The sequence below is a fragment of the Tarenaya hassleriana genome, unplaced genomic scaffold (genome assembly GCF_000463585.1).
Source record: "Tarenaya hassleriana unplaced genomic scaffold, ASM46358v1 Cleome7, whole genome shotgun sequence".
NCBI lineage: Eukaryota > Viridiplantae > Streptophyta > Magnoliopsida > Brassicales > Cleomaceae > Tarenaya > Tarenaya hassleriana.
Genome location: NW_010969548.1, coordinates 2,764,186 through 2,776,771, shown reverse-complemented (window position 1 = coordinate 2,776,771; position 12,586 = coordinate 2,764,186). Strand labels below are relative to the sequence as shown.

Here is a 12,586-nt window from a genome sequence, read left to right as displayed (position 1 = left end):
AGGTGTAGCCGCCATTGTGGACGAGCTTCCTTATGTTGATGTGTTTCTGGCCGAGCGGACAGGCTTCAAGATTGTCGGAGAGCCGTTTATGAGGCGCGGTTGGGGATTTGTAAGTGCCCTTCTTGCTGTGATTATTTTTCTTTTTACCCACTATATATTTACGTATTTTCTTTTCCTGGAAAGAGCAGGCATTCAAGAGAGAATCTCCATTAGCGATGGACATGTCAACAGCGATCTTGAAGCTGTCGGAAACGAGGAAACTGAGAGAGATAAGACTGAAATGGTTCTGCAAAAAGGGTTGTGCCGAGAAAAGAGGATGGGAGCCAGAGAAGAAAAACGAGCTTCAGCTGAAAAGCTTCAAAGGGTTGTATATAGTATGCAGCTCCATCACGATCATGGCGTTTTCGGTGTTCGTTCTCAGAACGATCCGACAGTTCGTGCGCTTCAAACGTGTCGAGATGCACTCTTCCTCCTCCTTGTCGGCTTCTGTCTCTCCCGGCGGGAAGAGTTTCGGCCACTTGATATTTAGTTTCTTTGAGTTTGTGGATAAAAAGGAAGAAGCTATCAAGAGAATGTTCAGAAGGTCTAATGATGATGACGGCAATAATAATAATAATAATAATCCTCAAGCTCAAGCTCAAGCTCAAGCTCAAGTTACTTTGGATGCACGAAACTGATATATATATATATATATATATATATATGGCCAATTAAGGCTTGTTCTTTACATAGTTTCAGATAGATTTTATGATATATACATATGTATACACACACACATACATACATATATATATATGTAGTTTAAATGTAAATCTTTATGTTACTATATATGATAAAATGGTACATAGAACATGTTATCATCAGTGTTTGAAATCTTGCTCGTCAGATTCCTTGCATGCAGAAAGGGAACAAGACAAACCCGATAAAAAGCTATATATAAATATATATATATATAATGTGTGTGTGTATACAATTTTAGACGTTCTTCTGTCTTCTTCCTTAATATATTTAGTTTTCGATGGCAATGTTGGACCACACGAAACTGTAAAAATAAATTTTTAGACAATTTCATCAAGTCAACATATATTTTTATTTAATTATGTAGGAACGTAATGGTTTTTTAATAAGCATGTATATTCGACCAAAAAAGAAAAGAGAATATGTACAAAATGGAAAGGACTCTTTGATTATTGAACGAGTATATACATAGGGATATTTTAGTTATATTGTATCCATTATGTATAATTTTTTAAAATTAAATGAATCAAGTGCTAAATTAAATTAATCAAACACTAAAGAAATGTAAAATATACAAATAATTCAACAAAATCGATTTAAAAAATTGATATATAAAATGAGTAGTAATAATGTTTATAAAACGCACGTGCGATAAGTAGCTTCATCCTACAAGACAGAAATCAGAAAGAGACAAGGAAAAGGATATTGATATTTGATGGGTCGCGATATAAAGACAAAACATTGAGGTGACCAATGAACGCATCTTCTTGGACCTTGCTGCAAATCTTTTGGGTCAAATAAATATCATTTAGTTGTTATATAAATATCATTTTTCGATAATTTTGCTGTTGTAATATTCCTGTGGATTCCATTCTTTATTTTTTCTATTAAATTTATGAAATATTATCCATTATAATGAAAATATTATTAACTACATATGCCTTCATTTTTTCCACCTTCTATGTTATATAATTTAAATCATAAAATCAAATCTTTCCATGTTAATTGTATCATTTATTAAGGATGGTATGTCAATCTTTTTACTTAAAATTAGAAAATTCATATAATATTTCATTAAACAAAAAAATACAAGTGGAAATATTTTTTAAATATATGACATGAGAAACCATTATTTGAGGAATAAAGACAGGCTTCCCAGTAGATATGGCTGACGCGAACAACCTCCCAGACACCTTCATAAAATTCATTAATTAGTTATTCAATGAATGTAGCATTTTTCTTTAATATTTCAATTGACTTGTCTTTGTTCCTTTTTAAAAAATACATATATATATATAATTTCAATTAATTCTACAGTGACTAAAAATGTAAAAAACATGGGGAATAATATATATATATATATATATATATATATATATATATATACGTGTGTCTGTACGTGACATGAACTGCTTTGTTTATCCTTTCAGTGAGAAAATCTGTGTTTTGATTTCCAGGTGGTCAATCAGTATGCCTTGTTCGATTCGATTTCTGGAAAATCTGAAGGACCCTTTTGCCCTTTTGCTTGTCCTATCTCTTGTTCTTTTGTTCTGCCACTAAAACTTACTGATAAGTCTCTTGGTGTTGATGTTATTCGCAGGCGATTCTTCATTCTAAAGTCTGAAGCATCAAACGGCTATCCACTGACCCAGGGGAAAAAAATCGCTCCTTTAAGCTCGAAGACGATAAAGATGGGATTTTTATTGACGATCAGAGGTGATTCCATGGTGAAAGCAGTGATGATTGCGGTATTATGTGTTTTTGCGACGTGGGTTGCGCCAATAAATTGCGCTGGTAGAGGAAGAATCCCTAGAAATTCTTCTTCTTCTTCCCTTTCATTTCCGCGGAGGCCAAGAGTTGTGAATGTTGGAGCTCTCTTCACGTACGATTCTTTCATTGGAAGAGCTGCTAAGCCTGCTTTAATGGCGGCCGTGGATGATGTTAATGCCGACCAGACACTTCTTAACGGATCGAAGCTTAACCTCATCTTCCACGACACGGACTGCAGCGGATTTGTCGGCACCATGGGAGGTAAATCCTTCTGATGGAGCCAGAGGGTTTTCAACTGCCCGAAACTAGTTCGTGAAAATGTCTGAATGAGCATGAGATGGTGATAAGTTTCTTGTTCTGTAGCCTTGCAGCTGATGGAAACAGAGGTGGTTGCAGCCATTGGTCCGCAATCTTCTGGAATTGCTCACATAATCTCCCACATTTGTAAAGAGCTCAACGTACCCATCTTGTCGTTTGCAGCCACTGACCCAACTCTCTCCTCTTTCCAGTTCCCTTATTTCCTTCGGACCACGCAGAATGACTACTTCCAGATGTATGGGATCGCCGACTTTGTATCCTACTTCGGATGGAGAGAAGTTGTGGCCATCTTTGTGGACGATGAGTATGGTCGGAACGGGATATCTGTTCTTGGTGATGCCTTGGCCCAGAAACGGGCCAAGATCTCTTACAAGGCTGCATTCACTCCCGGGGCAGATAAAGACACCATAAACGATGTCCTGGTCTCGGTTAATCTGGTGGAATCTCGTGTCTACGTTGTCCATGTGAACCCTGACTCAGGTTTAAACGTATTTTCGTCTGCAAAGTCTCTTGGAATGATGGGCAGTGGCTATGTCTGGATTACCACGGATTGGCTTCCGACAGTTTTGGATTCCATGGAGCTTGTCGATGCTGACACGATGGATCTCTTGCAAGGAGTGGTTGCTTTTCGCCATTACACGCCAGAGAGTGATAGGAAATCGAGGTTTAAGACAAGGTGGAAGAGTTCAGTAGATGGCGGCGGCTTCAATTCTTATGCATTATACGCTTATGATTCCATCTGGCTGGTTGCTCAAGCTCTCGAGGTTTTCTTCAGCCATGGAAACTCCGCGAGTTTCTCCAATGATCCGAATCTGCGCCAAACAAACAGCAGCAGCACCCTCGAGTTATCGAGGCTAAATGTTTTCAACGAAGGAGAGAGGTTTCTACAGATGATCCTCGGGATGAATTTCACAGGTCTAACCGGGCAAATCCAGTTCGATTCAGACAGGAATCGGGTCCAACCTGCTTATGATGTCTTAAACATAGAAGGGACAGGTCCACGCAGAGTCGGGTACTGGTCAAACCATTCGGGTTTCTCAGTCGAGCCTCCAGAGACATTGTACTATAAACTTCTGAACACTTCTGCAGTAAACCAACGCCTTTACGGGATCATATGGCCAGGTGAAGTAACACAGACTCCTCGAGGATGGGTGTTCCCGAACAACAGGAAGCCACTTCGGATCGTGGTTCCTAACCGTGTCAGTTACAAAGACTTTGTTTCCCAGGACAAGAACCCACCTGGTGTTAGGGGTTATTGCATCGACGTGTTTGAAGCTGCCATTGCATTGCTTCCGTATCCTGTTCCACATACGTATATTCTGTACGGAGATGGAAAGAGGAATCCTTCGTACGATGATCTTGTCTATGAGGTTTCTGCAAATGTGAGTCTACTAACTGCATCATCAAGACATCAGTGTAATGCCTGCTAACTTCTGTCCTGTTTCCAGAAATTTGATGCAGCGGTTGGGGACATAACCATCGTTACAAACAGGACAAAGGTCGTGGATTTCACACAACCATTTAGGGAGTCAGGGCTGGTGGTGGTGGCTCCGGTCAAGGAGGCGAAGTCCAGTCCATGGTCGTTTCTAAAGCCGTTCACGCTAGAGATGTGGATTGTCACTGGCGTCTTCTTTCTCTTCGTCGGAGCCATCGTCTGGATTCTCGAGCACCGTTTCAACCAAGAATTCCGTGGCCCTCCCAGACGACAACTCATCACCATCTTCTGGTTAGTTTCCCGAGTTCTTGTCCTTCTGACAACTCATGTCTTAAGGAGCTTGTTCTGATCATAAACGGTTGTTTCCATCGTCACTGCAGGTTTAGCTTCTCAACAATGTTCTTCTCTCACAGTACGTTTTCTCTACCAAGAAGAATCCTCTTTCTTTACTCTTCATGAGCTGATCAGCAAACTCAAAGTTCTCGTCTTTCTTCTTTTCTTGACACTCAGGAGAGAATACTGTCAGCACGTCGGGGAGGTTGGTGCTGATCATATGGCTGTTTGTAGTTCTGATCATCAACTCGAGCTACACGGCAAGTCTCACTTCGATCCTCACTGTACAACAGTTGACATCCCGGATCAGAGGAATAGACACCCTGATAACGAACAACGAGCCCATCGGTGTTCAAGATGGGTCGTTCGCCTGGAAATACCTTATCAATGAGCTTAACATATCGCCATCGAGGCTTGTCTCGCTCAGGGACCAAGAAGAGTATCTCTCTGCTCTTCAACGTGGTCCCAGAGGCGGTGGTGTGGCTGCCATTGTTGATGAGCTTCCTTACATCGAGCTCTTCTTGTCCAACGCCAACTGCAAGTTTCGCACGGTTGGACAAGAATTCACCCGCACTGGCTGGGGATTCGTAAGCATTCTTTCTTTCTTTTTTTACCTCGGATCTTTGCCACTCTTCTTGCGAGCATCACTTCCTGAAACTCGACACTGATACTGCAGGCATTCCAGAGAGATTCTCCTCTAGCGGTGGACATGTCGACTGCAATCCTGCAGCTATCAGAAGAAGGGGAGATTCAGAAAATCCATAACAAATGGCTTACCCACAAGGACGAATGCTCCATGCAGATCTCAGATGCCGAGGATACTCAGCTCTCGCTGAAAAGCTTCTGGGGGCTCTTCCTTATCTGTGGCATCGTTTGCTTCCTAGCCCTCACTGTCTTCTCCTGTAAAATCTTCTGCCAGTACCGAAGGTTAAGGCATGAAGGTGGCGTTGAGGGAAGGGCGGGTGACGAGCCCGAGCCTTCTGGTTCAAGGAGAGGTTTACGGGCAACGAGTTTCAAGGATTTGATCAAGATTGTGGATAAGAGGGAAGCAGATGTCAAGGAGATACTTAGGCAGAAAAGTAGCAAGAAACTCAAAGCTAGCCAGAGTTCAGATGGGCATTCTCACTCGAAAAGCTCAGAAACTACTCCCTAAACAAATAGATATATCCTAAGATTTTGTAAAAGAAATAGCTGAGGGAAGAAGATCCATAACTCAGTGATGAAAATACTTTCTACAATGCAAGTTCATTTTTTCTGTATTCGGGGCTCATATTTCAGAGAAAAAGAAGCACACTGACCATGACAACAGAATCAGTCATGGAATTCTGGGTATCGGTTTATTGCATTGTGTCCTTTATTGAAAAACATTATGGCTGCTACATGTTAAGGGAAATGCATAAAATGAAAGACTTGAAAAGTAAATGACAGGTGAAATGTCCAAAGATGAAACATGAGAGAACTGTATCTTTACTCGAGTTTTACTTCTCTCTTTGGTGGTTCCAAGTCCAAGTACGTAAACGGTTCTGTTGGTTCCTCTCTGCAAAACAAGATGCATTGGTCAAATAATGTAAAACGTCTTGTATTCAACTATATAGGTATGCAAGGTCTATATTTGCTTATATAGACAGACAAGAATACATCAAGAAATTCCACTGTCAATGATTAATTATCTATACAACCAATTCAAAGATCCAACAGAGAATTGCAATTTGTTATCAACAAAAGATTGTAGAATGTTTAGATTGAACTTACCCTGGCTTGGAACGCATGCACTGCCAAAAAAGTTTAAAAGGTCCTGGCACCGTCTTAAATGGGTTTCCTTCAAAAAGGGCCTGCAAAAAGTTTTCAATGTTTTACGCAATCATCCATTTCTTGCATTTCAAACTATGCAAGAGATGGTCATTCCCAGGACAAGTAAGTTTTATAGAAGAAGCCCAAAACTGCTTAAAAAGAAGAACTACATACACACATGACATGCATAGACCTAAACGTATGCATGTACATGTGTGTGTTGCTACAGCTAGAGTGTATTCTCACTGAAGATCATATAAAACTTGAGAAGTAATATGTTCAATAATTAACAAATAAGTTCAGATTTTATGAGTGTTTAGCTCATGTTTACAGAATCCAGGCCAAACCGAATCTTGTTCTTCCTTATCCATCACTATGTCTATTCCTACCTCCGAAGCATCTTGTTCAGACATGGCATGGATACGGTGTCACCTAGGGAGTATATACGCAACACAGATGCATGGACATACATACAACATTGAGAGACTAAAACCCTCCATCTATTTTTTTCTTGCAAGGGAAAACTAAAACCTGCTATACTGAATAAGCAAGAACAGAGTAAGGAAAAAAAAAAGAAACCAAGCTTACCAAATCAGTAATGGTTTCAGAATTATCAAGGGGGAAAACAAAATTCTATCGAAGAAGATGAAACATCGCCGATCGCATCTTAGCCGAATGTTAATGCAAGCTTAGACATGCCAGAAATTGAACAAAAAATTTCATATTTATTGCTCGGTGAAGTCATTATCCAGACCCAGAAACTGTCATTCAGGATTCCAGTTCCCTAAACGATTCGAAGTCCAGAGACCAGCAGAACCCTAACAAAACCCTAATTTAATTACATCAACATCTCGAACCCCACAGGTCCACTAGTCGTCCACCTTACCGAAATTATATGCCACAATGCCAAATCTCAGATGGAATCAGAAAGAACAAGCAGTTCGCAACAAATGGAAACTTCAAAGTTTTTTTTTTGGTAAAAAATAATTAAAATTTCCGTTGCCGGGAGTCGAACAACTTCAAAGTTCAAACCCTTTTTTACGTAAAAGAAGAAAAGCAAAGAGGAAGTGGCGGGAACCTGGATCACATCTTCGACCCGATCGTTGCAGCGATGAGCCTTGGGCTGCCGATTATCTCCTTCCGGCAACCCCCATGGGCTCTCTCTCCTCGGCACTGGTCTCTCGCTCATCCTCCTCTTCCTCGGCACTGGTTTTTGCTTCTTCCTCCCAAAGACGAGAACTTTAAATTGAAATCGGAATTAAATCGTAATGTACCACCGGGTCGAACCGGAGCATTCGCATCCGGTTTAGCGGTTCGGTTTAATTATATATCAAAAAATCTCTCCTACGGCTTCGTCTTCCATTTTCGTGGTCAACGATTTGCTTGGAACCCTCAGATTCAGAAGCAGAGAATCCATCGGAGAAGGAAGAAACAATGGGAGCATTCTGCAAGTTGATCGATTTCGTTCTCTTCTTCTTCTTCGCCGTTATCGCTGTCTCTGCCCCGCTCATCGACGGTCAAACTTCTCTTCCGAGCGGTATCTACCCGGAGGCCCTCGTCGATCTGAAGAAGTGGTACAGCACCGAGTTCGGAGATTACCTGTTCGTCGAGAAGCCGAATTTTCTCGTTGGACTCGTCTGGCACGAGCTCCTCTTCCTGTGGCCGCTCTCGATCGCCAACATCTACGCCATTCTGGCCGGGAAATCCTGGTTCGGTACCTCCTGCTTGTTGTTCGGAGCTTCCATCGTGGCTTCCATGGTATGGTGGAATTCGATTTCGTTTATCGTAATGCATTTTCTGGGTTGATTTGGTGTGAAGTTCGATTTCTCTGTTGAGATTTCCAGGGAGATTTGTGTCTGCATGCTGTGCACGTAAAAATCAAATCTTTCGCCGTTCGTTTTGCGAAAAAGTATAATGTGAGACGCGAAGCAATTTACACGAAATCGTTCTGATTCTAGCATTGTTGTTTGATAATGCCTAACATGTCCATCCATTGATAGATTGTCTCGTTTTGCATCGAGGTTTCCGGATTTGTATGATTGGCATTGATTGGTATATTCACTAGATTCCCCATTGTTCATGTTCGTGAGAGAGATTTTGATATTAGTATGTGTAATAGATCCTGAAACATATTTTATCGTAGTTAGTGAAACTCGGAACCTTTCTTTGTCTTCTTGATGATGGTAACCATCAATCAGGAAGCGTCAAAGCTTTAAGCTTTAAACTGTTCTAATGTTTGTCTGGATTCTGCATTATTCTGTGCCTCTGTATCTTCTTCTCATTCGATTATGGTGAAACTTTAGGCTGCCACACTGGGAGAGCTTTTAGGTTCAGGCAAGGCATCTGACAAGTTGCTGATGATGTATGTGCCCTTCCTGGGCTTCGGGATGCTGGCCATTCTCCGTGGTCTAGTTTCTTCTTCTTCCAAAACCACTGGGGCTAGCAGCAAGAGGTCTGCGATTTTGGCCAGGAAAAAGCGCGCCTGAGGATTTGATCCATTCTCCTATGGATCCGTTCACAAAGAACTTCTTGCCAGAGTAATCGGTTTTTTTCCTTTACTTGAGATAATTCTTCGTTTCTTCTCATCTTTGTTGGACCCTTGTTGAGAAATTTTTTGTTGCTGGCAATAGAATGCTTATTCCTTGGTTGGATTGAGGTTAATGGTGGCAAAAATGAGAATCAGTTTGTTCACACCCAAACCAGAACCAATGGCTAAAAACTGGCAACAATGAGTTGCTCTGTAATGATTCTTTCAAGAAAAGGTGCGAGCTTTAAAAAGAATACGACTTTACTCCCACTTCACAGCAGAAAATGCAGAGAAACCAGAAGAAGAAAATGACTTGAAAACCCTAAAAGGAAAAAGGAAAACACAATCCCTGAAGAGTTCCCGACCAAGAGTCTTAAAGACAACTGTAACAGCAGACGTCCTTCAACATGTCTTAACTACATTCCCTGTCCACTAAATCAGTAACTTAAGGGGAAAGTCAATTCCCGAACCTCGTAACCCTTTGACTTTTCACTTGTGTGAAAAAGCTCCCTCTGTTTAGTTTTGAGTTCAGCGGGAAGGAAGAGAACTCAACACTAAACAAAAGAAATCTGGTATTCTTGTGAGGTTCGCTCTTGACTCCTCCCCTTCCGAGCATTCCCTTTCTCACACACAAAAAAAAACTCTCTTCAAACCTGACTTTACTCTGTCTCCATGTTCTTATTTCCTGCAGGAAGAAGAAGAAAACAGTTATGAAACACAAACGTATAATAACGTATACAGAGTTTCAGGGAAAAGTACCTAAAAGAGTTCAGAAGAAATCTCTGGGGGGGGGGGGAGTTCAAGCGTTTTCACAAGACAGTGAAGCTTTGATCCTCTCCACAGTGCAAGCAATCAGATTGTTAACAGTTGCAACTGAGCCAAGGGACAGCTTAGCTGTCGGGACTGAATCAACAAGAATCTGAAACGCAACGGTCAGGAGGGACCCACCGGCTTCTCCCGCGCCATCGCCCATCGACCCGCCATTACTGGCACCTGCAGGAGCTGGATGAGGAGATGTCCCGTCGGGCAGAATGGCGAAACCCGAAGGAAGAAGAGCCACGTAATCAGGGTCTCCTCCGTTCAGCACTACGTTCATAGCCACAATGTCGACCGGTGCGTAGATCACGAAGGATGCCGTTGCGTCGGTGCAGCTCTCTTGCAGAATCAGCATGTTGCTTTGGCTCGAATTCGCGCTCTGTTACAAAGACACTTCTGTTCATGTAAAAAAAAGCCGAAGAATGCATATCAAGTTGATAAAATTCATCAACGAAGTACTCACATTTACCCGAAGAAGCGAGACGCAGTTTCCAGTCTCCCTGCCATTAGCAATATGTGCCATCTCTTGAACTACTCCTCCATTTGAGAGAATATCCCACTGCAGGGAATTCAGATTACAGTTACAGATACTGAAAAGTTGCAGAATTCTCATCCACGAGGGGAGATAGTATAGAGTATATAGTTGTATATATATATATAGCACCTCGTTTCGGGAATTCTCGTCCCGGAGGAAGTCAAAGACTCTCTTGGGAGGGACAGGGATACAGATGTACATACACACTCGACCCACAACGCATTCATAAGCTCTTCCTCGTCATAACCCTCACATCATCGGCACCTGTCCCCGACAATGTTGTCCAAGTATGCGCAGTGGAAGCGCTCACTCCCGAGCAGAAGCTTATCACCATCCGTTCCGCCAGCTTCAGCATGCTCCTCCTCCCTTCTTGGTTCGTTATCACTACACATATACATACATACATACATGCAGACAGTCAGACATTACACGACAATCAGTAGACTCTTTGAATCTTGAGATTATAATCAAGCCCGTACCGCCAATGTCTCCGGTGGGAATGTTCGTAGCCATGACACTGGGGAGCCGCTCGCACTGGCGGTCCAACGTAGCGACCCAACGCTTAGCACCAAAGGCCTGCCCGTTATTAACGAGCTGCTTGTACAAGCTGTGAACTCCTCTGTCGTCTACTTCCACATGCTCCACCCAAGTAACCTACAGAATCATACATTATCCACATTGTCTGAATCAAAAAACTCCGAAGAAAGCATGAGTTTGTGAATTACTGAGCAAAATCTTGAGCTTTTTTTTTACCTTAGAGTACCCATTTGGCATTTCTTGAATCAGACACCCAGAGGGCCGTCTGCGGCACCTGCTTGTGGGGTTCGGACGGAGACTATCCAAGGAAACGTCGACCACAACCCACGAACCATCTACTTGCTGTTTACAGTAGCGGACGAAGTAGCTTTCACGGGTTGGGACCAGCGGCGACGGGACATGGAATTCAGCAGTCATCTACAAGCATGGCGAAAGGAGATATGATTGGAGACTGAATACATACATACATACATATATATGTGTATATATGAGTTGAAGCTACAATGAAAGAGTTCTTCAGTAACAGAGAAAAGACACTTTACAGTACCAGTTGCAGAGCTCCATTGTAGTTTCCAGCTACTCCCGTTGACAAAACTTCCAAAGTCAACGCTCTTGATACCATCCCAGAGAACACGGTGGACCATTGATTCTGTGTTACATAAATCATCACATCTTATGTCATGCACTCGCATATACATATATACATATATGGACTGTATATGCAAAACGTATAAACAAGAACCAGGATTAGGAGGACTGCAACCAATTACCACATCCATAAGAATCTCAACGATGTTGATATGATTCATGATCACCACAGCACTTTCTCTTGAAGCTTCACACCTAAACCCAGCAGGCCGAGGACCGATACCATGAGGAAACATCTGTACATATTCCTCCTCGTTCAGAACCAAACTCGAGCCATCAAGACCCGGGAGCCAAAGAGGGTCGTTGACTTGAGCCATCCTGATGAGCTCCTCCATTGCAGCCACAGCCAGTTCAATGATCACTGGCTTATCAGCCTCTGTCGGAGCAGCAATTGACCTGAGAAGGTCGCCCGAGTTTCCATAAGAGTCCCCTCCGAAGTTTCCAACGCCGAGTTCCAATGGACGTGGAGGAAGAGGAGGGGTCATTAGGGGATAGCTCACGACCGGTTTCCCGACATATTTGGCCGCAATGGCAGAGATGCGGTCGATCTGCATGTGCATGAATTTGAGTACAGTACATTACACAATCTGTGTAGTTTAAAAACATTAAAAGGAAATGGTTGGCGATGCAAAGACCACCTCCTCCCTTAAGCGGGCGTTTTCAAGGCGGAGATGGTGTTCATCGAAGGACATCTCTCCAATGGCGGTTGGACCTCCACAGTTAGGACATGAGGCATTGGCAAGAGCTTCTCGATATCTCATGTTGTCCGCCCTAAGCTTCTCGTTCTCTGTCCGAAGCTGTGTGTTCTCATGGCGCTCGTGATGGTTCTACGGATTTTCACCCGGAACACAAAGTTTCAGCATCAAATATAAATTTGATTAAACAAATAAACAAACATGAGTATTCAATCACCAATACACTAATTAATGGAAACATCCATGCATGCACAAGTTATGTATTTCTGTGTACATGCACATCTATTCATTGACTATATATATGCACACACATGTCTAGACAACAACAACATCACCTCATTCTCAAGTTCAAGTACATGTCTAGCAATACAAAACGTGTGCGTTAATAAAGTCCTTAGTTCTATGCATAGATTTATATATTTATATATATATATATATATATA

General features: G+C 42.1%; 5 protein-coding genes across 8 annotated transcripts in view; 3 read left to right on the top strand and 2 right to left on the bottom strand.

The window, feature by feature from the left end:
* LOC104800988 (glutamate receptor 3.7) overlaps positions 1–767 on the top strand; it is a 4,265-nt gene extending 3,498 nt beyond the window's left edge. For all 4 annotated transcript variants that reach the window (XM_010524031.2, XM_010524035.2, XM_010524032.2 and 1 more), the window contains exons 8-9: positions 3–109; positions 189–767. In XM_010524031.2, coding sequence (XP_010522333.1) covers positions 3–109; positions 189–677 — 596 coding nt within the window. In that variant the 3' untranslated portion in view covers positions 678–767. The remainder of the gene's footprint in view (positions 1–2; positions 110–188) is intronic.
* A 1,354-nt stretch (positions 768–2,121) lies between these two features.
* LOC104800986 (glutamate receptor 3.4) lies at positions 2,122–6,006 on the top strand. Its single transcript, XM_010524029.2, has 7 exons — positions 2,122–2,195; positions 2,339–2,769; positions 2,872–4,208; positions 4,275–4,552; positions 4,642–4,673; positions 4,772–5,181; positions 5,271–6,006. Exons 1-7 carry the CDS (start codon positions 2,143–2,145, stop codon positions 5,745–5,747), a joined length of 3,018 nt encoding a protein of 1,005 aa, XP_010522331.1. The 5' UTR covers positions 2,122–2,142; the 3' UTR covers positions 5,748–6,006.
* Positions 5,910–7,608, bottom strand: LOC104800987. Its single transcript, XM_010524030.1, has 3 exons — positions 7,464–7,608; positions 6,347–6,426; positions 5,910–6,131 (listed from the first exon to the last, which is right to left on the bottom strand). Exons 1-3 carry the CDS (start codon positions 7,572–7,574, stop codon positions 6,062–6,064), a joined length of 261 nt encoding a protein of 86 aa, XP_010522332.1. The 5' UTR covers positions 7,575–7,608; the 3' UTR covers positions 5,910–6,061.
* Positions 7,609–7,755: 147 nt separating this feature from the next.
* LOC104800984 (transmembrane protein 97) lies at positions 7,756–9,599 on the top strand. Its single transcript, XM_010524027.2, has 2 exons — positions 7,756–8,143; positions 8,689–9,599. Exons 1-2 carry the CDS (start codon positions 7,820–7,822, stop codon positions 8,869–8,871), a joined length of 507 nt encoding a protein of 168 aa, XP_010522329.1. The 5' UTR covers positions 7,756–7,819; the 3' UTR covers positions 8,872–9,599.
* LOC104800985 (homeobox-leucine zipper protein HDG2) overlaps positions 9,206–12,586 on the bottom strand; it is a 5,179-nt gene continuing 1,798 nt past the window's right edge. The window contains 10 exon segments of the mRNA XM_010524028.2: positions 9,206–9,597; positions 9,672–10,107; positions 10,198–10,287; positions 10,393–10,489; positions 10,491–10,647; positions 10,743–10,917; positions 11,017–11,217; positions 11,348–11,449; positions 11,571–11,996; positions 12,087–12,275. Of these exon segments, the coding sequence (XP_010522330.1) occupies positions 9,712–10,107; positions 10,198–10,287; positions 10,393–10,489; positions 10,491–10,647; positions 10,743–10,917; positions 11,017–11,217; positions 11,348–11,449; positions 11,571–11,996; positions 12,087–12,275 (1,833 nt within the window). The 3' untranslated portion in view covers positions 9,206–9,597; positions 9,672–9,711.

What these genes read in the sequence shown, in the direction of transcription:
- LOC104800984 (XM_010524027.2), top strand. Translation starts at nt 7,820, where the DNA reads ATGGGAGCATTCTGCAAGTTGATCGATTTCGTTCTCTTCTTCTTCTTC. An exon ending in CTTCCATCGTGGCTTCCATG is followed by an intron (nt 8,144 to 8,688) that starts GTATGGTGGAAT and finishes GTGAAACTTTAG; the next exon opens with GCTGCCACACTGGGAGAGCT.
- LOC104800987 (XM_010524030.1), bottom strand. Translation starts at nt 7,574, where the DNA reads ATGAGCGAGAGACCAGTGCCGAGGAGAGAGAGCCCATGGGGGTTGCCG. An exon ending in GGGTCGAAGATGTGATCCAG is followed by an intron (nt 6,427 to 7,463) that starts GTTCCCGCCACT and finishes AACTTTTTGCAG; the next exon opens with GCCCTTTTTGAAGGAAACCC. An exon ending in TGCATGCGTTCCAAGCCAGG is followed by an intron (nt 6,132 to 6,346) that starts GTAAGTTCAATC and finishes CTTGTTTTGCAG; the next exon opens with AGAGGAACCAACAGAACCGT.
- LOC104800986 (XM_010524029.2), top strand. Translation starts at nt 2,143, where the DNA reads ATGAACTGCTTTGTTTATCCTTTCAGTGAGAAAATCTGTGTTTTGATT. An exon ending in ATTTGTCGGCACCATGGGAG is followed by an intron (nt 2,770 to 2,871) that starts GTAAATCCTTCT and finishes CTTGTTCTGTAG; the next exon opens with CCTTGCAGCTGATGGAAACA. An exon ending in CCCGCACTGGCTGGGGATTC is followed by an intron (nt 5,182 to 5,270) that starts GTAAGCATTCTT and finishes CTGATACTGCAG; the next exon opens with GCATTCCAGAGAGATTCTCC.